At 42.6% G+C, this 22,419-nt stretch overlaps 1 protein-coding gene across 2 annotated transcripts in view; it reads left to right on the top strand.

Moving 5' to 3' along the window:
* kcnab1a (potassium voltage-gated channel subfamily A regulatory beta subunit 1a) overlaps positions 1–22,419 on the top strand; it is a 159,616-nt gene that overhangs the window by 127,271 nt on the left and 9,926 nt on the right. For both annotated transcript variants that reach the window (XM_079515126.1, XM_079515125.1), the window contains exons 3-8: positions 9,985–10,022; positions 14,506–14,585; positions 16,440–16,484; positions 17,911–17,955; positions 18,557–18,600; positions 19,359–19,445. In XM_079515126.1, the coding sequence (XP_079371252.1) occupies positions 9,985–10,022; positions 14,506–14,585; positions 16,440–16,484; positions 17,911–17,955; positions 18,557–18,600; positions 19,359–19,445 (339 nt within the window). The remainder of the gene's footprint in view (positions 1–9,984; positions 10,023–14,505; positions 14,586–16,439; positions 16,485–17,910; positions 17,956–18,556; positions 18,601–19,358; positions 19,446–22,419) is intronic.

The following is a 22,419-nucleotide window of genomic DNA, read 5'->3' on the forward strand; positions in this document are numbered from 1 at the left end:
ATTTGATTTACACATGTTAGAATTGCTGCAATAATTATTCCAGTTAAGTAACAGTTTCTGTGAACTACAATATATTTTATGTGTTGGTGGCTCATGTTCACTATCATTTGCAGCACGTTTGAGCGTGCGTGCGTGCGTGCGTGCGTGCGTGCGTGCGTGCGTGCGTGCGTGCGTGCGTGCGTGCGTGCGTGCGCCCCCGGCCATGATGCATTAGCAAGCAGTTTGCCTCATTGGCAACTGATCACTTAACCAATTATTCAGAAGGTTGGGTTTTATGGTGGGTTGTTTTGAGGAAACTCTTCCACTGTGGTGGGCATTAAATGGGATTCAAGCTCACGCTTAGTGAACATAATCGTGTTTAATCCCGATTTGATTGCCTGCCTAGCTGGTTGTCTGAACCATAGCCAGGGAGAGACGTACAGCCTATAAAAGTACCGTACAACACTAATACAACTTTCAAACGCTTGTTACTTAAGTTTTATGGCCCATTAATTGAATCACCTTGTTCAAATACTACCACGCAAGAAACCGGATTACTTCAGACCTAAACAACAGGTGAAAAATAGAACCACAATGAGAATGGTGGGAATAAAACAAATCATACAGGCTAATACTAGTAACTGTGTCTATCTAATTACATGCAACAAATGCAACCTACAATATGTGGGTGAAACTAGGAACACAATAGCAGATAGACTAAACCAACATAGATATAATATAAATAATGCAAAAGAAACAACTTTATTAATTGTACAACACTTTATGACCCATGGTATTAGTGCCTTGGAAGTTTGTGGATTAGAATCTAATCAAACCTGGACAGAGGGGGAAAGGAGATATGCAGAGAAGCAGTGGATTTTTAAATTAAACACCACATTTCCCCAAGGCTTAAACAATTCCAATCCAGTACAGGAAACAGGGTATTAAACAAACCCTAAATGCTAAACTTCTAAATTGCTCTTAATTAGAGCAGAGCCAGGACAATAGCAGAAACACAAAGCCATTCAGATTCAAAATCAGACCATCTTGGTCTGAGGTTGACACTAATGGTCTTGATGGGTGGATTTAATCCCCTCAAAGGTAATCACACTTTAATCATTGATCTCAGAGGTAACTAGATTAAAAGACTAAAACTAAATATAAGATTGAGAAACTTTTAGTACTTCTAGTAAGACTAAAACTTAATTGCCCAGACTCTTCTTCAACAAAGATGGCGAAAGCAAACATTCTTTGTTCATTACTCATACAATAGTATGGTACAAAACACTGAAGTCCTTAAACCAGAAACCTAAACTTAAGAAATCAAATTCATGTTAACGTCACCCATGAGAGAAATTATTAGGGAACATTCATGTTCTCTTTTCAGCAAAGAATGCCAGGCATCCAGGCGTCTGAAAGAAAAATATGAATGTTAACCCATTAAAACTTGCATCCCTATTCATCCCTATTCATCCCTGTTCGGTCATTACAGGTAAAAATAATGTTGTAGTATACCATTGTCCTGCAGTGAAAATATCAGATAGATCAGCTATTTCTCGACAAAATCTTTTAAAACATTTTATAGTACTGTACATGTCGTGTGGTCAAAATGACTTTGTTCTGCTGTTCAATTGTACAAGTATTACTGGAGACAGCAAAGTGTCCTGGGGGAGTGATGAGTGAAAGACTCCTCTTTCAGATGCTGTTTGTGCTGACTGAGCATTAGCTCAGCACAAAGAGCATCTGAAAGATATTAATGTTCACTGTGTTCACCAAGTCATTGCGACTGTAGGTTGCAGCTTTGCGACTGTAGGTCGCAGTTTACTATGAAAACCTGCATAACCTGTCAGTCAGTCCAGTCTGTCCGTCCGTCACGCCTCGTGACACGCTCCATATATGGCCAATACAGAAGTCATTCCATATGTTGATCTGACCTCATCAAACCCTGTACACTCAATACACTGCCCCCACTATACCACCCTTAGAACTGTTCTGACATTCCATATGTTGATCTGACCTCATCAAACTCTGTATACACTTAAGACACGCTCCATGTATGGCCAGTACAGAATTCATTCCATATGTTGATCTGACCCCCCATGCCAAAGCGCCAGCCCTCGGCCAGCAATCTGCCTTCACCCAGGCGGATGCGCGCACGCAACCTCACCCTTTTAGGGCAAGGTCGCTTCTCGCCCTTTAGGGCAAGGTCGCTTCTCGCCCTCAGGGTGTCTTACTGGTTATATTCACTATGCCGTGATGCAAGAGAAGAACTATTATTATTAGGCAAATTATGTTCGGGCTGGCAGCCACAAATAAGATTTTTGGCCTACAGGTATCCAGATTGTAATCGGATTGGTTGTGATCAAGTCTGAACAGCAGATTGCGAATCACATTTGAACCGCATTACTAGATCATTTGAAATGAGCTAGTACAAGATTGCTGTCGGGGAGAAACCTCATATCTCCATATTTTAAACTTTGTGTTTTTTCACAAATTTGATCATAGTACAGCATCACACAAAAGTATACAAATTTGCAGAACTACAAGCTTGTAACAGTTTTGGAGATATGATGTTGTCACAACCCGGCCCGTAGGGCCATGACAAATTGACACTGAAGGCACTGGCGTACTTGAGGCTCTGCGTGCACACGTACACACACACACACACACACACACACACACACACACACACACACACACACACACACACACACACACACACACACACACACACACACACACACTATATATTGCCTATTGCATGATGACACTCCATTCATACAACTACATCAGAACACATCATTCAACTTATAAAGGGCTGAAACTGAAAACCGCCATGGAAACCCCTTTTAATCATCTGCATCCCAACTCAGTTCAACCAAGCCAATGAATCAAGTAGAAAGTGCACAGTGTTATCCCAGTGCTGGACGTTGCTCATGGCCAATTAACTGAGGCATGGAGATGGAATGATGAACTCATTAGATGGCTGAGTGTGTATTTGATGACCTCTCTAACTGAGCGTCCACTACAGGCCATCTATGGCTGTTAAGAGAATTTACTTGAACTGTCTTATTGTCTAAATACAGAAAACGAACTGACCGCCGGGCCAATTTGAAGACCCATAACTGCATGGCCAATACATTTTCCTCACCATAGCTCTGCTGTCATTCATTCTAATTAGGACAAGGAAAGTCAAGTCAAGGATGTTTTGAGACAAAATAGAGATTGTGTGTGCGTGCGTGCGTGCATGCGTGCGTGCGTGCGTGCGTGCGTGCGTACGTGCGTGCTCATGTACAGTAGGTGCAGGGCAACATGTATCTGTCTCCGTGTGCATAATTTGTGCCTCTTTGTTAATTGGCAGCAAGTAAACAAACATGGCAAAAATCCTCCATCAGCATCTGCACTACAATGTGAAACTTCAGCACTTCAGTCAGTGGTCCTTTCACTTTCATTCCCACTGTTTCACCCCCCCCCCCCCCCCCTCCCGCCAACAATACTAATCCAGCTGTCAAGTTAGACTGCATGTTTACTGCACTCACACCGCATTGCTGCATTCTCCCAAGGCATTGTTTAGAAAACGCCTGCAGTATAAATGCATAGAGTGGTTGGCTTTACCTCCGTACAGCAAAATAAAATATTAACTGAGTCCTATATCATTCAACTTGTCATACGGCAGATGTGAAAATAGCAGAACTACATACAAGCTCACATTGCGATGTGATGCGAGACATGCTACACACTGTGAGTTTGTGGCCCTGCAATGGAACAAATTCAACATAAAAAAAACTAGGTGAAAATGTATTTTTGAAAATATTATTTCACCTATGATGACATGCCTAAAATTGGGACGCCAAGATGAAACAGCTCTAATGTGTATTGTGTACAATGGTGACGGGTGGTTTGATACTTCACTTATCAGATGGTTTGATACTTCACTTATCAGATGCAGAAAGTAGCTCCTGCTATAACTCTTACTGTACTCATGCAGGGTTAATGCGTCAAATCCAGTTCATATTCTTTGTCATATTCCGTCACCTCCTCTTACTTTCCACTTTAAAGACCATGAATAAAAGCTCACAGTACACCCTGTGCCACTCTCCTCCTGTACTGTTCTCCAGCTCTCCTCTTTTACCATCCTCTCCTCTCCCGTTGACATGGCAACGCAGACACCTGATGGGATGACTCAGCCAATAATACTGTACATTGGTGGCCCATGCCTTGACTCCAGTACTACACTTTGTACACGTCAACTTCATTAAGCACCCACCCAGTCTTCTGTAAGGTCCACACTGACTCCACAGTTTATACCGCTTCCATGAGTGTAAAATATGTCAGCTAATAGTTAAACTAGCAGCATGCTTAAAGCAGGGTGTGTGCTTGCGTGCGTGCGTGCGTGCGTGCGTGCGTGCGTGAACAGTCATGTAGTTACAGTATGTCCTCATGGACACAAGCAAATGCTCACTGTGTGAAAACACACATGGCTGCCACTGCTGTCTGTTCCATCCCATTGCACTCATAACATTTTACAGTTCTTGTAGGCCACTAGCTCAGCAATGCTGGAATTCAGAATCCATAGTAGTGATCTTTGATGATACAGTCTTCTCCCACATGACATTACAGTTGTAGCAATAATTCATATTTTCCCGCCATCTCGTATTCATGAAGGGAAGCGGGCTGATGTTACATTTTGGAAATTCAATATAGAGGAATGGAATATGGTCTGTGGGACTACGTATGTTCCGAATCTGTACACACAGTATCGGTGTGTGTTAAACCAATGAATGAAGGGTTATGGGGACCAACAAGCGTGATCATGTTGTGGGTTCAATTCTCGTTCACGAGATCACACCAATTCATCTAAAGGGAAGACTTATAGTACAAATCCTTCTATGCAGTCATTCATATACTTCATCCTTTATTTTTATCCACAGCATAGAATTCAGATGGGAGGCCTATTCGGGTTTGGTCAAGAGGTGCACGCACATCCACAAATTGCAAAGGGTGCAGGATCCCAAAAAATACTGAGAGAGGAGATCCGCACACCGTTTTAAAAGCTGCCAAAATAATTTATTGCACTGTTGTCAATAAATTATTTTGGGAGCTTTTAAAACGGTGTTCAGATCTCCTCTCTCCTTTCTAATCTGGACACACGTTATTTTACACTATTTATACACTGTGTGACCCATAATGTTCATTTTACTCAGTGAGAGTATTAAAAACATATCTTTGAAAAACATAGAAAAGGTCCCTGCCAAAATGTTGCTCTTTATTAGGTCGACGTTTCATCAGGACAGACCTTCATCAGGACAGACATTTTGGCAAGTGTCTGACAGAGTGCGGGACCTTTTCTTTGTTTTTCAAAGATACCTTTTTAATATATGCTCTATTGCCCTACGCACCTGTCACCAGCCTTTATGCATCAGCCTCATCACCAACTCAGTGAGAGTAGAAAGGAAACAAATGTACCATTCGGTTGCTTAAGGATTTTACAATGCACACTCAATTATGCATCTCACTTAAAGGGGCATACCACTCATTTTCAACATTTTACTATGTCATTAATATACCTTTGAGCTGTGGAAATAATTTAAAAAAAAGTCCCCCCATTCTGTGTTTCCTAGAACTGGAGGTCTGAAAAAAATCATTAACATGGTGAATCACATCTTGATGATGTCATCAAGATGTGATTCACCATGTTAATGATTTTTTTGAATGAGTGGTATGCCCCTTTAACAACTAAGAAACGAGAGTGTCTGATGATGAAAAAGGAAATTAAAATCTCAAAGTGTATGTTTTTATCTATATGTTCCCAGTCCACAGACACATCAGTATGACAGATCTAAACGCAATGGCGATGATTAATATCTATTTTAATTATATTTCTATCTGTGGTTCAATGCCATCGCCTCCACTGCACTGAATGAGATTGTAGCATATTCTCATTTATTTTTCAACTAATATTTTTTGGGGGTTCTCTATATGATTGAGGTTCTCAACCTTTTAAAATGTTGCCTACGTTTCTGCGCCCTAATTCATTATTTTGTGTTTCCGGCGAGCCGCCCCGCGTCCGAAACAGTTTAGAAATGACAGAGTTACCGTGTGGGGGTCCCTCTACTGTACACTGTACTGTACTGTACTGTACTGTACTGTACTGTACTGTACTGTACTGTACTGTACTGTACTGTACTGTACTGTACTGTACTGTACTGTACTGGCACACCTGGTTGCGCACAGGTGGTGAAAAACAACCATGCTGTTTTCGTGCTCAGACGCAAATGGACAAGACCGCAGTTATCAGTTAGGATCAGTAGGATTGTTTCGAGCTAGTATGGGCATGCTCTGCCGACCCAACGGCTCAGTCGGTAGTTCTCCGTGATTATTTCGCTTGATAATCACTGATGTCCTGACGGAGGCGCGCCGTGGCCTTCGCAACGCTCGGCACGGTGACTCGCTCGGCGAGTGCCTCACGTGGCTCAAGGCCACCAGACCCGACTCAGCGCCGTCCGAGTTACGTCCCGATAGGTAGAGAATAGTATATATTAGTAGCCCCTAGTTTCCATGCACCGACAATAGTTGGAAATGACACGTCCACCAGGGAGAAACCTTGACCAGGCTACTATGGTGAGTAGGCCAGTATGGCCATACTGGGCCCATAAGATGCATGATAAACAGACATACTGGGCCCATAAGATCGTATCGAATCCGCTACAGCCACCCACCCACACACATAGCTCCGTAAGGGAGTGGTTGCACCACTCAAAAACGGATCAATCAAGGCAATAATTTGGCAAGATGCCTTCTCATCTTTTATTTCTCAAATTATTATTGCGTATATTTCTTGTTATGTACTGACTATGAGAGTTGCACACTCACATGTTGTGGCACCTGCAGTGACAATAAAGGAATCAATTGTTATCTTCTAACTCTCCTCCTCAAAGTGTTTATCGCACGGCTCCATCTGCTCATCTTCACTCTCTCTCCCTCCTGCCTCCTCATAATCCTTCCTAACGTCGACATTCTGTCCCAAAAACCTGGATGGTTCTATATAATCCCTGCTGACTGCCAGAGGTGATGCTTTGAGCACTGAATATGCCACTTCACGCATGGCAATATTCTGTGCTTAAAGCACTCTCTCTTGTGGTCAGCTTTTTAAAGTTTAAAAGTTTCTGCCTTCAATCAGTCCATCCCCATTCATCATTACTATCAAAGTTATATTGTAAAAACCTGAGAGTTCATTCAAAGGGGAACCTCGCCCATTTTTAACCTTATCTTCATGAAATTGCTATTCACCAATGCTCATTATAGTATGATAGTACCATTTTTGTCTACTCACTTGGTGTCTCAGAGAAGGCCTGTGGACAGTTCAGAAACCCGCCAACCAGTGACATGATCAGTAGGCAAGTTTGGCCATTTCAAACAAGATTTCAATGTTTTTGTTTAAGGCAGTGGCTTCTATTATAGCATGCTAACTTTCAAGAGATAGAAAGCCTGCAGTTTCTATTTGGATTCCCCAGTGATGATGAAAGTCTGGTATAGGCGGGTTTCTGGACTGTCCACAGGCCTCCTCTGAGACACAAAGTCAGTAGACAAAAATGGTACCATATTTTATAATGAGCATTGGTGAGGACCAATGGGTGAAGTACTCTGAGTGTAAATTGGACCTGAATCACTCAGGGCTTATTACTTACTTCACATAGGCATTCCAGTACATAACGCTGAGGAAGGCCATACAGGCCGAAACGCGTCCGTTTTCAGTCTCCGAGGTAAATAAAATCATGTAAAAGGACATACAATGAGTGCTGGCATTTTCTTCATCTCTACTTCCATCCCTGATGGACACACATAAGAGACCACAAAGCCTGCTGATGATGCATCTTGGGAAATGCAGTTCTCCCACCTCACAGCAATTAAATTAAAGTAATATCGTTGTGCTTCAATCATCCTGCAGCTGGCATCTGTGTGGTAAACCTCAGTGGAGTGAATGGAATGGAATAATGAGACCTTCTTGGACCAGTGATGATGATGTCATTATAGCCCTAGATTTAAGAATGAGCAATTTTATAACAGTTGGCAAACTGCCTCTCCTGTTTCCCTTTGCGTACACCCAGGGTGTGGGGAAAATAATATTAAATTGCGAGATGCAATATTTATATACAAAATAAATATATCTGCAAAATTGAACTGAAAAATATATTTGAAGTTTTCATTTTTATGATTTATAATTGTATAAAAAAATATGGCACTAGACCAGGGGTTTTCAACTGATTGTGAACCAGGGACTGACTTAGAATCAACCTGGGGACCACTATTGTGTTGGGTGGGGATATAAGATTAGTGCTTTTGTAAGTTAACACTTGCTATGCATGCATAGGTGATCCTTATAGTACATGCAGATGGATATGTCCCTTGCCGGGATGAGACTCATCCTTCTGTTGTCACAATCTGGAGATTAACATTCCACACACATACAGTACAGTACAGTACAGTACAGTACAGTACGTACACACACACATGCAGTACGTATCAGTTTCCTCAATTATGTACACTGAAACAGGAGGACAGGAATGAGCCTGATTTATACTTTGTTGTACTCCATGCTGAAAGTAGAAGGTTCCCCAAGCTGTAGTACAGGCTGATCCACCACCAGATCTACAAGCCCAACACCACGTTGCATCAAGCTGTAGTACAGGCTGATCCACCACCAGATCTACAAGCCCAACACCACGTTGCATCAAGCTGTAGTACAGGCTGATCCACCACCAGATCTACAAGCCCAACACCACGTCGCATCTTGAAGCGACACTCATAAGCTGTTGTTCTTCAATGCTGTCCCTGACTGTAGTCTTCAGTGGTTCTCAAAACTTTTTAATTTCAAGGACACCCATAATTCTTTCAGAGTTACAAACCTGCAAGGGTCCACCGTCCAATAACCTTTTTAAACAAAGCTGATATATGTGAGGCTTTTAACAACCATTATATATCATCTAGCCATCTTTTTGACCCTCAGGTCATGTTTGTGACTCGGTTTCAACCCATAACGAAGTATTTTTATGCACTCACACAGCTTTGCCCTAAGAAGTCCACGGGTGAGGAAGATATTGATCTGTATCTCTCCTGCATCTTAGTGCACATTTAATTGGCTCCCTGCTCACTCACACACACATTTAATCTAACATTTACCTCTCTGGCAAAATTCCCGCTGTATGGAAGACTGCATAAGTGCTGCTTATTGAATCCTTAACCAGCTCTCAGTCATGTGCCTTCCTGGATGGATGCAAAGACATACAGTATCCTACCTCAACAATCAGGGTCCAGACCAGTCCACATACTATAACAGCAACAGCACTTGTTGTTAACAAAGGCATTTGATACTGTTGTCCAACATAATGTTATTACGAAACGTATCCTCCGTTGGCTTGGATGACCTCTGTCAGATCTCAGCACCTGAAAGTGTCGAAATCTAACCTAAATGGACCCTTAACATCTGGTTAGATATGTATTCTCTGTGACAGTTTTCGCTTTGTGAAGAGGGGAAATGTTCCTTTGTCACTGTGATGTCAAGTAGAAATTAATGGACACATACATTCACACGTCGAGGCTAGGGCAAGTGCTACGGCAAGTGCTATGGGCTAAGATGGAGTCTGAAGAGGTATACGTGGGTCTTCAGACTGAGTCTGCAGTTCTGATTGCAATGGGAAGTGCATTCCATAGTTTTGGGGACCAGAAGGGAGAAGAGTTTTGGATGTGGGGAATGTTGTCCCAGCATTTTTAGTGAGGTGTTGTAGTCCTTTGAGCACACTCTCAAAGGACCACAATGGAAATACACAGTATTTTATACTTTAGGCAGATATTTACAAATATTTGTATGCATTTTTGTCAATAAAGATGTCAAATCAATGAATCAATTTTAAATAAACCAAGAGGAACAACATTGATTCATGTTCCATTTCACTGATTTCTCTGGGTCACTAACATGAATGTTTCCCTCTCACTTTCTTCTTGCAGGTACGTGGGTGACATTTGGGGGACAGATTACAGATGAGGTATGAAGTAATTTTGTTGTCTTTCATGTCCTCTGCATGCCTGCATTGAATCACACTCACATACTACAACAACAACAACAACAACACTAGTTCAGGAAACTCTCGTGATCAGGGGTTCTCAAATCCTTTCAGCTCGAGACACAAAAGAGATTTTAGTGTCTTCCAGGGACACAAACTTACAAAAAAAGTTTTTAATTCTTACACCTATATGTTGCACTGCCTATATGTTGCACTGACTTACTGTATATGTCCCTATATGGTAAATGGTAAATGGTGCATTTATACACCGATTGCAGTGGAAGCCATGCAAGGTACCAACCAGCACATCGGGAGCAATTTGGGGTTCAGTGTCTTGCCCAAGGACACTTCGACATGTAGACAGGAGGAGCCGGGATATATGGAGATCTCTGTATCTGTCATCAGTTTATGACCATATATGGGCATGTGACATGGCTATGTCTGAGACATAGGTCCACCCGCCTGCACACCCTCCATTAGCCAATTTTAATATAGGATACAATGATCAATCAACAATGGAACTAAAGGTCCCCTGCACACTGAGCGCGGTTTTCTGATTTTTAGCGGCGTTTCTCCATCGGTTTTCCGAAAAACACGTCCAGTGTGCAACCACCTTAACACAGTATTCATATTTATTTTAGAAAGGTTTTAAAGAAAGAAATACCATGTAATGTTTGTTTTACATATATAGAGGGTATGCGCATGCATAAAGTGAATGGCAAATCGAGTGGCAAAGTGAGTGGCAAAGTGAGTTTAACGTCGTTTAACGTAATTTAATGCAATCATATTTGACTTTTCTGTTTGGATGTATAGACTGTCAAGGCCAGAAAGTAGTTTTTTTGCCACTCAGTAGGCGTTCCCGCATAACTTCCTGGTTTGATGATGATGATGTCACGCGCGTACCCTCTATACCGTGCTCGCCGCTGGGCCCTGCAGGTTAAATTCATGAATTAATTTGTGACATAGGACGTGACGTAGAGGTACCACAATATCATAGGAGCCAACCAATCATATCAACGCTCAAGGGTACTACCTGGAAGACTTCGTCAGTCCTCCGGGTCTTTCAAAACCCCACTGAGCAACTTCCATTGAAATGAATAGCGGGGTGTGTGGCTGTCGCTCCTCATCCGCGTTTTAGCTATATTATAACTCTATGGCAATACCCTTGCAGCCCACTAGGCCACTAGTGGCCCCCGGCTAGGTTGAGGCTGACCACTGGGCTGTTGTGATGTGCATGGTACAGACAGGGGTCATCGTGCTGCTGGGTCAGGCCGCTGTCTGTGCCTCTTTCCTCTCATCCATTTCACTGAGATGTAATGTGCTCTGATGTGACTGCTGGACACAATCACACAAACACACTCGTCTCTGTCGGGTGGAAACCTTGGATTTTCCAAAAACGTTTTAATTATTTATTTTTTGAGAGGTGCAGCCGCTTCAATGCACAGCTTTGTGTGTATGTATGTATGTCTGTCTGTCTGTCGGTCCGTGGAGCACGGAATGTGCCCAGCTGATTGGCATCAGGGAACGACAGCTGGGTCCGCCCTGAGGCAGGACTCCAGAGAAGAAGGGAAGATATAACCTTATTGTCAGCTCTGTAGCAGTGGCCGGCAAACTGTGCTCTTCTGGATCGGACCAGTGAAGAAACACAACGCTCACAATGCGTCGCATTGTGAGCTTGTAGATCTGCTATTTTTAAATTGACATGGGACAGTTCTGCACAATGAGTTATTTTACTTTTTGTACTTTAAGTGCATTTTGATGCCAATACTTTTGCACTTTTACTCATGTTTTACTCATGTACATTTTCAACTTCGAACTATTACTTGTAACGGACAATTTCTATATTACAGTATTGATATTTTAAAAAAGTACAACATTTGAGTATACACCACTGCCATTTTAACATGGTTAAATGAACACGGCTCTACAGTAAAAGTCAATGTCATTATTATCACAGGGAGCCTCAGGCGTGCTGGAGTGTGTTAGTGTCTTTCAGACTGAGACCACACCTCTGGCATGTACTGTACTGTACTGTACAGTGTAGTGTGTACACAGTCACAAACACATGAGTGGACAGTGCTGCGGTCATCGCTGTGGGCTCATCTTACCAACACACAGCCCTGACTCACAGTCACATACATGCACAAACAATCACACACATACTGTACTGTACTGTACATGCATGCAGTATATTCAGAGAGAGAGAGAGAGATACCTCACAGGCAGGGAGAAAGATGCATACACAAGTACATGTATACGCACGCACGCACGCACGCACGCACGCACGCACGCACGCACGCACGCACGTACTAGTGTGTGTACTAGTGTGTGTACACTAGTACATGCATGTGTGCATGCACTCATCTACTTTGTTCGTGTATGCACTGTTTTTGACTGTCTGCATGATTTTTCTGTGTGTGTGTCAAGTCAAGTCAAGTCAAATGTAATGTGTCAAGTTAAATGTATTTTTTATGGACATTTTAAAACAACTGTCGTTAACCAAAGTGCTGTGCAGAGCAGGATGTAGCTAAATCACAAAGCCATCAACTTTAACAATAGGACATACAACTCAACTCAACAATAGGCAATCAGTACATGTGTGTGTGACTGGGTTATGGGAGTGTGTGCATGTCTCTCCATCTGTCCATCTTTAAGGTGTGGGAGACACTAAGGTCAAATGGAATTCTATTTAATAGACAGACAGTGTGCTCCCTGTTGGTAAATGTGCTAGATATGATTTGCAAGCACTGCCTTGAACTTCCAAATCATTGTCTTGAGTTCTGAATGCACGTCGGCCTGTGCACATCATCCATGATGGATGAGTACAGCATCATGAGTCATCATCACCACCTCTGTTGACCTTGTGATTTCAGCCTCTGTGTGGAGGAGATAGCCAAGGAATCATATCAGCCCTACTTGAACTTCTGTCTCCTACCTTAGCGGTCTCATTTTATCTGTCTGTCTCGCTCTTTTTGCTTTCGTCTTTCTTGCTCAAGTCTCCTTCCACCACTGTCTTATGTCTCAACTCATCTCATCTAATCACATCTCATTTCATCTCACCTCGAACACTGTCCATCGATCAAACTTACAGTATCTGTACATTCTCCCACACAATTTAGTCATCATGCCAATTCCCAATCCCCCCCCCCACTATTTGTCTAGTTCCTGTCACTGCTGATCCCTCCTCTGAGGCATGCTGACAGTGAGGAGTTTCTCTGGTAGGGTGTAAGTAAGGCACACTATCCTCCCTACTACTTCTGCTCCCTGCTGAACAGGCACGCCCACCAATCTGTAGGAGTCACTAGTGCTGAGAGACAAAGAACACCTTCCCCCTGCCAGTTCTCCACCCATGAACACCATCAACCGTGTCCGTTGGAGCGCCCGTCCAGGCCAGAGGAACCGTGGAGGAATTGAGCCCCAGTCTCCACGGTGGTGGGCTAGGCAGGGACTTTACCCTTTGCGCTGCTGCACAGACCTAAATCTCCCATCCTTGTCCACATTCCTCTCCCACTCTCTCATACTGGTGTCATCCTTCGGATCATCTGTTCTGTTGTTTAGAGAATGTCATGTAAATATGCATGAGCACACGTACGCACACGCGTGCACGCGTGCACGCACGCGCGCACGCACGCACGCATGCACGCACGCACGCACGCACGCACGCACGCACGCACGCACGCACGCACGCACGCACACACGCACACACGCACACGCACGCACGCACACACGCACACACACACACACACAACTAAACAAAGGGCAAAGTCATATGATTGAAACTCTTCTCCGCTCAATCTGCATATTTAACCCATTTAGGACTGAGGCAGAATGTTGCTGTAGATAGCAACAAGAAAAGGGTTCCCTGTCCTGAATACAGTTCATGCTGCAATGGATTGTACTGTATCTGTGCACTCTAAAAAGTACAGGCTGTGATCATCTAAAGTGGGTTTTGATGGAGTGGTGGCTCACAGCTGAGCTGCCGCAAAATGTCAGTGAGATGACACGTTGTATAGATACACTGTACAGTAGTGTTAAGTTAACTCTGTGGATGCACACACATGGAACCAAATGGACCCTTCACCCTCTGAGTCAAATGGACACTGAGGAGTTTGCAGTGTAGTGGAAAAGTGCAACTTCATCGGTCTGCAACGTGGCATCCTTGCTTCACTGATGACCGTTGCCTTCCAAGCCGAGTCTGCATTGGAAAATGTCAGGTCTTTAATCTCGCTGACACTAAAGGAAAATGAAGTTCTGCAAATGGTGCCTCTGTTAACACTCTGTGGCCTTTCAGTGACATCTTTGTGTGACATAATTTTGGTCGGGTCTCTCTTGAAAAAGAAATGTTCGACCAAGCTGATGAAGTTGATGAAGAGTATCAGATACCCAAACTGAATTGTAACTTGTTCTCCGTGACCCACACCTTTCAATGATCCCACTTTGATCTCTCCACGTTACGTCCCTACAGATTGCCGAGCAGCTGATGACCATCGCCTATGAGAATGGAGTCAATTTGTTTGACACAGCTGAGGTCTACGCAGGTGGCAAGTGAGTCATCATTTATATCAAGTCTGTATATTCATACAGTGCCCTGTTCATTCACCGTTTATTAAAGGGATATTTCACTTTCACTTTTGTTTGGAGTCATTCTAACATCTGTTGTGGCTTTTGTGAGCACCCCTTATTGACACGCCCCCTTCCTTTACAAACCCATTGTAACTTCAAACTCCATTTTAACCATGATAGATTCATCAAAATCACCTGTCGGCCTTCTGGTGACACATACTGCCCTCCTAGGCTATAATATGTAAGGGGACCATGTTTTTTCAATGCATTTTTGAGGGGTGCTAGCAGATTTAATAACTTGTTTGGAAGATGAATGAATGAATAAATAAATAAATAAATGAACATAATGAAAAAAAGTATAGTGAGCCTGAGTAGATTAATTAAAATGACCCCAAACAAGTTTGAAAGTGAAATATCCCTTTAAACTAGTAGCATACAGATTTGACACTGGGCCCTATCTTGGGCGTGCCTTACCCTTTATCCCTAAACTTATTTGCCATATCTTACTATCATGAAAAACATTTTAAATTTACTCGTCGACACGTTGTGAGCTTGTAGATCGGCTATTAGAAATTTTCTTTTATTGACACGCTAGCAGGTGGCAGCAAAGTGTAGCTAACCTTTGCCAGCCGATCCAGTGATTTTCCATCATGTTCACAGCCTGTTGACCATCCCCCCACACCATGTTCACAGCCTGTTGACCATCCCCCAGACCACCATCGTAACCATCGGCTATCATTAGCATTAGCTCACGCTGTTTACCTTTCGCCAGAAACGTTTACATGTCGGGAGCGATGCGAGACAAAATCACAAATTACATCTGAACTTTGGATGGATGGCGATTACCATGGACGGCGCTCGTATTTCCAGAGTTATGAGGCGTTGGAAATCCTACTTTGAACAGTCTATATGGGCCATGTGCAAAGATCCTGGAGGTGACGGAGGCGTTGCTTAGCTACCGGACCAATGTTAAAAGCTGTTTTTCGGCCTTCGCTTCGCTTCATATATGGTGTAAGGGGAGGGGGGGGGGGGGTACAAATATGTTCGTACCTAGCAGATACGGGGGGTACGAACATATTCGTACTTAGCAGAGAAAGAATTAAAATGTTTTTCAGACATTTTTTAAATGACAAATACGTTTAGGGATAAGACCACTGAGACAAACTCAAGGAGGGTCCTGCAGTTTAAACAAAATAGATTTTATTCTGAAAAATAAATAAATAAATGCTAAAATACAATGTTTGGAATATATTAGAATATATTAGAATAATGTTATTACTATATATTATTACTATATATTACTATAGCCCGCACAGAATACAAAACTCTGATGCTGGCATTCAAAGCAACCAAAGGTATGGCTCCCCCATATCTTGCAAGTATGATTGAACCCTACAAACCCTCCCGCGCACTCAGATCAGCCAACGCAGGGAAGCTGGAAGTACCCTCACTAAAAACGCTTAATGTAAATCGCTCTGGATTAAGAGCGTCTGCTAAATGCCTAAATTGTAAATAGACAGATCTGACAGGTTGATTTAGCTGTGAGTAACCACAGCAGGGACATAACCTCAGATAACCCCGGTAGAGAAACTCCACTGACAAACTCAAGGCAAAACAGGAAAGAGCGATTACCTCTGTGGTCACTGTGGTGAGAGTCTTTGTGATATGAAAAGACAGTCTATCACTCTTCTGAAAGCAGTCTCCACAGATTCTGCTGTCTGAGGAGAACACAAATTGCCTCAGTTGATGTCTTGTCTTTTTTTCAAGGCTTGTTTGGTGATTTTAATTGAAAGAGAAATGTTGAAGTGACTTCACCTCGTGTCTGTTGCCTTGCAGAGCCGAGATCATCCTAGGAAACATCATCAAGAAGAAATGCTGGAGGTAATGTTTACACTCATCCTCCTGCCTGTGCGTGCGTGCGTGCGTGCGTGCGTGCGTGCGTGTTAGACAGGGAGGGTGTTAGACAGGGAGGGTGTTAGACAGGGAGACGGCAGGAGCTCTGTTTGATCGTCATGTAAAACAGGACATCACTACGGTGACACTGACAGGATCTTTGATGCCTTGACAGCATTTAGTTTTTCCTTCCTAAAATGAATCTGGCTCCAGATTAGACACTAATGTATGCAGTCAGTCACACACACGCACACGCGCGCGCCTGCGTACACACGCACGCACGCACACACGCACACACACACACACCTCACAGTGTGGTGCCAAATATGAGATCTGTCCAGTGCGCACGCACGCACTGGTTGGCAGAGGAAGAGTATCGCCCAGGGTTACAGCTTAGGCAATTGGCACCAGGTGAAAAATGGCTTACGTCTGCTAAACATTTATGGGGAAAAAAAGTGCAAAAAGTTACATGGTGAAATAAAGTGACACAAATGTGCATGTTTTGGTTGGTCATCAACACATTACTGTAGTAGTGCGTCATACGTTTGTGATTTGAATTATTTACAGTATGCGTCCATATTCTTACGCGTATGGACCGTTCCCACAGTGCACTGGCGCTCATGTAATGTAGAGTATTTACTGTATACTTTTTTTTTGCAGAGACTAAGGGCTTCATCTTGTGCCACCCTTATCCCTAAACTAATTTGCAATTTTTTACTATTTTAAAAATCATTTTAAAATAGTTCAACTAGCCATCTACATTGAGACATTGTGAGCTTGTAGATCGGCTATTTTAACTATTTTAAAAGGTTTTTTTTAAATAGTAAAAAATGGCAAATTAGTTTAGGGATAAGGGATAAGGGTTGCGCAAGATATATCCCCAGGTCTTGATTTTTTGTGGTTTGTTGGTTTGTTTCTCATTGAGGAAGTACATTTCTCTAGACATGGCTTTAATCAGAAGACCATTGTTTGATACACAAGTTCTGATTTCATTCGAAAATACGACCTTATAAAATGCTAATTTGTAATCATGGTAAACTGGCAGACTGGCAAGAGTAGTGATGTTGCCTTTGATGTTTTTGTTCAAACTCGCACATTTTAAATGTCAACAAAATTTCCCTGAATATGGGGAATATTATATAATGCACAGCTAGCTACCACTCAAGTCAATACTAAATTGAAAGAACATTGATTTATCTTATATCCATTTCTTAAATGCAAAGAGCCGAGTTAAAATATGCCATAATAGCAGCATTATATTAATTTTACATGTAAATGAGTTTCTCTTTGTATGTCGTTTGCTAATCTACCATAAATATGTCTCAAAGTATAGTATAGAATGAGCAGCTAGATTGCATTCTGTTCATCAGCCTATTTATTCCTTTCTGTCTTTCTGTCTGTTATTTTTCCTCAGACGCTCCAGTTTGGTCATTACAACTAAGCTTTATTGGGGAGGAAAGTAAGTAACTGATTTTTAATAGTGTCGACACAGTGACGGTCCAGGCTCAATATTTATTGTATATATTGTGAACGCAGAGAAAAGAGGAGCTGGCCTAAATTGTACAATAGGTTGTTCCAACCAAGCAATCTGATTGTTCGAAATAGGCTCTCCAGCCGTGCTCAAATGAGCACACAGCACATCACCCAGCCGTTCTCAAATGAAGGAGAGCATGGCCTGATCACAATATAAATTGTGTTTCTCTGTGTGTGATATTGATTCGGTTTGGGAAGTCATGAGGTCAGATTTAACTCATTAGCTCAAGTTGGCAGACACATCTCAATGGGTCTGGACTGGCTGAGTAAACATGTGGGACTAGTTATTGTATCAGTCAGATCCCATGGATCTCCAGGGAAACTGGCATAACACTCGCAAAAAGGTTTGAGCGTTCTACATTTTGATATGTTTTATTTTGATAGCAACTATTGTATAATCGCAATATATTTTCTTTGCTTGTGGAACTTGCCGCTGTAATATTGCTTAATAGTACACACACAAACACACAACATGCACACTACAGATTTATTGTGTGTTCAGAAAAGGTTTGTTTTAATCCAAACAGAGCCGAGACAGAGAGGGGACTTTCTAGGAAGCACATTATTGAAGGTAAGACTTTATTGCACACACACACACACACACACACACACACACACACACACACACACACACACACACACACACACACACACACACACACACACACACACACACACACACAAGACTTTAAAACTTTAGTTTTATAGATCCCCCAGGCCCAGCATCAGGAACAGAATTCTTAGTGCCTTTTTTCCATTTAGACTGTATAATAGAAAAGTCTCCAGACAGAATCGATTCAGGGGCATTGTGATTGTGCTCTGCATATTATCTGGTCTGCTACCACCACCAGAATTAATTTTCAATCACAGCCACTTATATAGAGTCCCTTGTTGTGGGGCTGAATGAGAAGAATAATTCACTCACACGGTCAGTAGTTAGGAGGCCTGTTCCCGGTGGAGCTCAAGGGGTAGAGGATGGAACTAATACCTCAACAGTCAGGGGTTCCATTTCCCTGTGAGTCTCAGTGGGTACAGCATGGTGTGAACTCAGCCAATCTGGGACCAATCTGGACACACCCACACAACTAGAGTTCAAGGACTTTATTTCAAGCAAAGTGCCAGGGAGCGCGTCCAAATCTGTGTGTGTGTGTGTGTGTGTGTGTGTGTGTGTGTGTGTGTGTGTGTGTGTGTGTGTGTGTGTGTGTGTGTGTGTGTGTGTGTGTGTGTGTGTGTGTGTGTGTGTGTGTGTGTGTGTGTGTGTGTGTGTGTGTGTGTGTGTGTGTGTGTGTGTGTGTGTGTGTGTGTGTGTGTGTGTGTGTCTCTCTCCAGGTTTGAAGGGCTCACTACAGCGGATGCAGTTGGAGTACGTAGATGTGGTCTTTGCCAACCGCCCAGACAGCAACACGCCCATGGAGGGTGAGTACGCCAATCAGCACACAGGCATATGAAAGATGACCAAAACTCACAGTTAAATGCTCAGTTTTTGAACCATCCAACCTCTCAATTTTATTTGGTTACATTTAGAGAGAGAGAGAGAGAGAGATCTAAGTCACAATTGCATTTAAATGAATACTGATGAGGATTTTACTCTGCAGTGTGATCCATGAAGCCAGACAAAGACCAACTGATTTTGTCATTAATAATGACATCACAGGTTGGCATAGAGGTAAAACATTTGCCCACCACGGCAGAGACCCCGGTTCGATTACCAGCAGGGATGCATCCGGCTTGGCCTGGTGCTCCTCCATGTGAACACAGTTGGCAGTGAAGTGTTTACCGGTTGGACAGCTGGCAAGGGGCTGTGTCCTTGTTGTTGCACTTAATCATACTGGTTGGTCAAGGTGTGTGCACAACGGGGGTGGTTTGTGGGGTGAAACCAAGGCCCCAGTGAGGCTCTCCAACATGGAAGCACTGGGCCCTAGTGGTAAGAGGAGGGACTGCAGGCGGACCCGTGGAAGTCCACATTTTGGTGCCCAAATAAAAAAAGGTGGAAGTAAACGGTTCTTCCGGGTGCTTCAAAACGCCACTGAGCAACTTCCACTGACATGAATAGCGGGAGACGCTATCGCGCCGGTTCAGTCTCTATCCTTCTTTATACTCTATGGGTGAAACTCCCCACTGGCAGGTGAAAGAAAGGAAGCGGTTGTATCGATGAGAATCGGAGGAGACATGCTTGTCTATAGTGGATGGTGTAGACTCAGGCACAGTGAAGGGTGATCACTGGCACACTGGCATAAGTGTGAAGGGTGACCAGATGTCCCCCTGTGCTTGGGACACTCCCTAATTTCCAAGATTTTTCAGGCGTCCCACAAATTGAGACCCTGTCCCACATTGTGACTGGCAGGCATCGGTGTTCAAATGCCCTATTGGCCTGAAAATAAGACTATGTTCTTTTCCAATGGAAATATCCTAAAAAAACTGGGTCGTATTATAATCGGGGACTAGACTATTTGACATTCAATGTTCCTTTTCCACAAATGAGTCTTGAAAAATGGGGGTCGTCTTATAATCAGAGTCGTCTTATATTCGGTATAGGCTATGGTAGTTGGCTTTCTGTTGTAAAGCTCTCTTATTGTCTCTTTTCCTGCAAGATGTGCATGCGAAATATCCCCTATATAGGCTACAGCACCAATTCGGCCATTCCACCCATGACCAAAATGATAATTTTAAAACTAAATGTGAGACCCCAGAGGGGTTTCGTAACAAAACGATCATACTTAAGTCATACATACTCAAATGAACAGTTTGGATCTGGTCACCCTAGTGTGAGAGAGAGGATTTGTCTTTTTGAGGGGCGTTAGCCCCTCCTATGTCCAGCTTTTGGTGTGTATGCACAATCTTTGTCCTATACACAAACATTAAAATGCTATTGACAATGAATAGACATTTTATTGTTTGTGGCTAAAGCATTTCCGGGGGTCCCCAGCCAAAAACAGGGGTGTGCTGAAATATCGATATGGCGATATATATCGATACGTCCTCCCGCGATAAATAATCGATATTGATTATTAAAATATCGATATCTTTTATTTATTTATTTTGAAATTTGAAATGTTGTTCATAATGAAGTGATGAACAACATGTTTAGAAAAGGAGGAAATGACAGCTAAAATAAAGCAAATCCCACTCAGATTCCACAGCAACCAGAAGTACTGAATTACTGGATGGTGATTTGTCCAAAGTCTCCAAACAGCTTTGTGGGAATACAAAATGCTGCATTTTTTCAGTTCCAAGTATTTTGTAGTTGCAGATATCGTGATATATCGTTGATGAAATTTCATACAATATATCGATATATCGCAAATATCGCAATATATCGAATATCGTGATATTATCGTTATCGAGGGCCTAATATCGCAATATATATCGTATCGTGAGGAACCCATATCGTTTTTTTTGTGGCTTTCGCCTTTATTTTATATTTTTTATGGAGGGACAGACAGTAGGCTGACAGGAAATGGGGAGAGAGATGGGGGGAAGACATGCAGTAAAGGCCGTCGGGATCGGGAGTTGAACCCGCGGCACACTGCCAGACTGGATTACCAGCCAAGGTGCCTGGACCGCTGAGCCACGGCCCAGGCCAGATTAATGGATTAATTAATTAATTAATTAAACTAACTAAACTAACCAATATGCAAATATGGGGAGGGACACTGCAGAAAAAAATCTAACACTGACAGTGATATTAGTATCGCTACGCAAGGCTATTAGTGGAGCCTCATCTTTGGAGACTGCAGTCATAAGCAATACGCTGTGAACTTCAACTCAACTTCAACTTTATTGTCACATCACGGTTTACAGGTTATATATATATATATATTCGGTATATATATATATTTTTTTAAAGCTCTCATCATTTGCATTTTTCAGGAAAGCTGAGAAAAATAGATAGAAAGATATAGAAAGGTATTCAAATATTCCTGATATGAGTCAAATAAAAATACACAGTGTACCTACATAGGGTGCATAGTTAGAAGAAATGGCAATGGAAGGAGGCAACAAATATGTACATATTAATATGTATGCACAGCCTACATGAGATGCAGCAATAGAATAGCAACCAATATAGAATTTAGACCTTTGTGCATATCATGTGCAGGTGAGACATCGCATACTGTAGCAGCATATATCAGACGTCATTGAAAACATAGCTGGCAGTTCAAGTACAGCAAGGTAATTCTGTGCGTGTGAAGATCTCCCTGTGAACTTAACCAGTGAACCTTCAGCCCGGTATCAGTCTCTACACTGACGCCTTACAAGCTTGTAGATTGCCTTAAATGTTAGCCCTAGAATCGGGAAGCAAAAAAAGTGGGTACAGTTGGAGGCCATCGATATTGTCCTTTTCTTTTTGCTGAGGTTTGCGTGATCTGCGCAAAAGGACAGTTAACCC

This window comes from Electrona antarctica (assembly GCF_951216825.1).
Source record: "Electrona antarctica genome assembly, chromosome: 11".
NCBI lineage: Eukaryota > Metazoa > Chordata > Actinopteri > Myctophiformes > Myctophidae > Electrona > Electrona antarctica.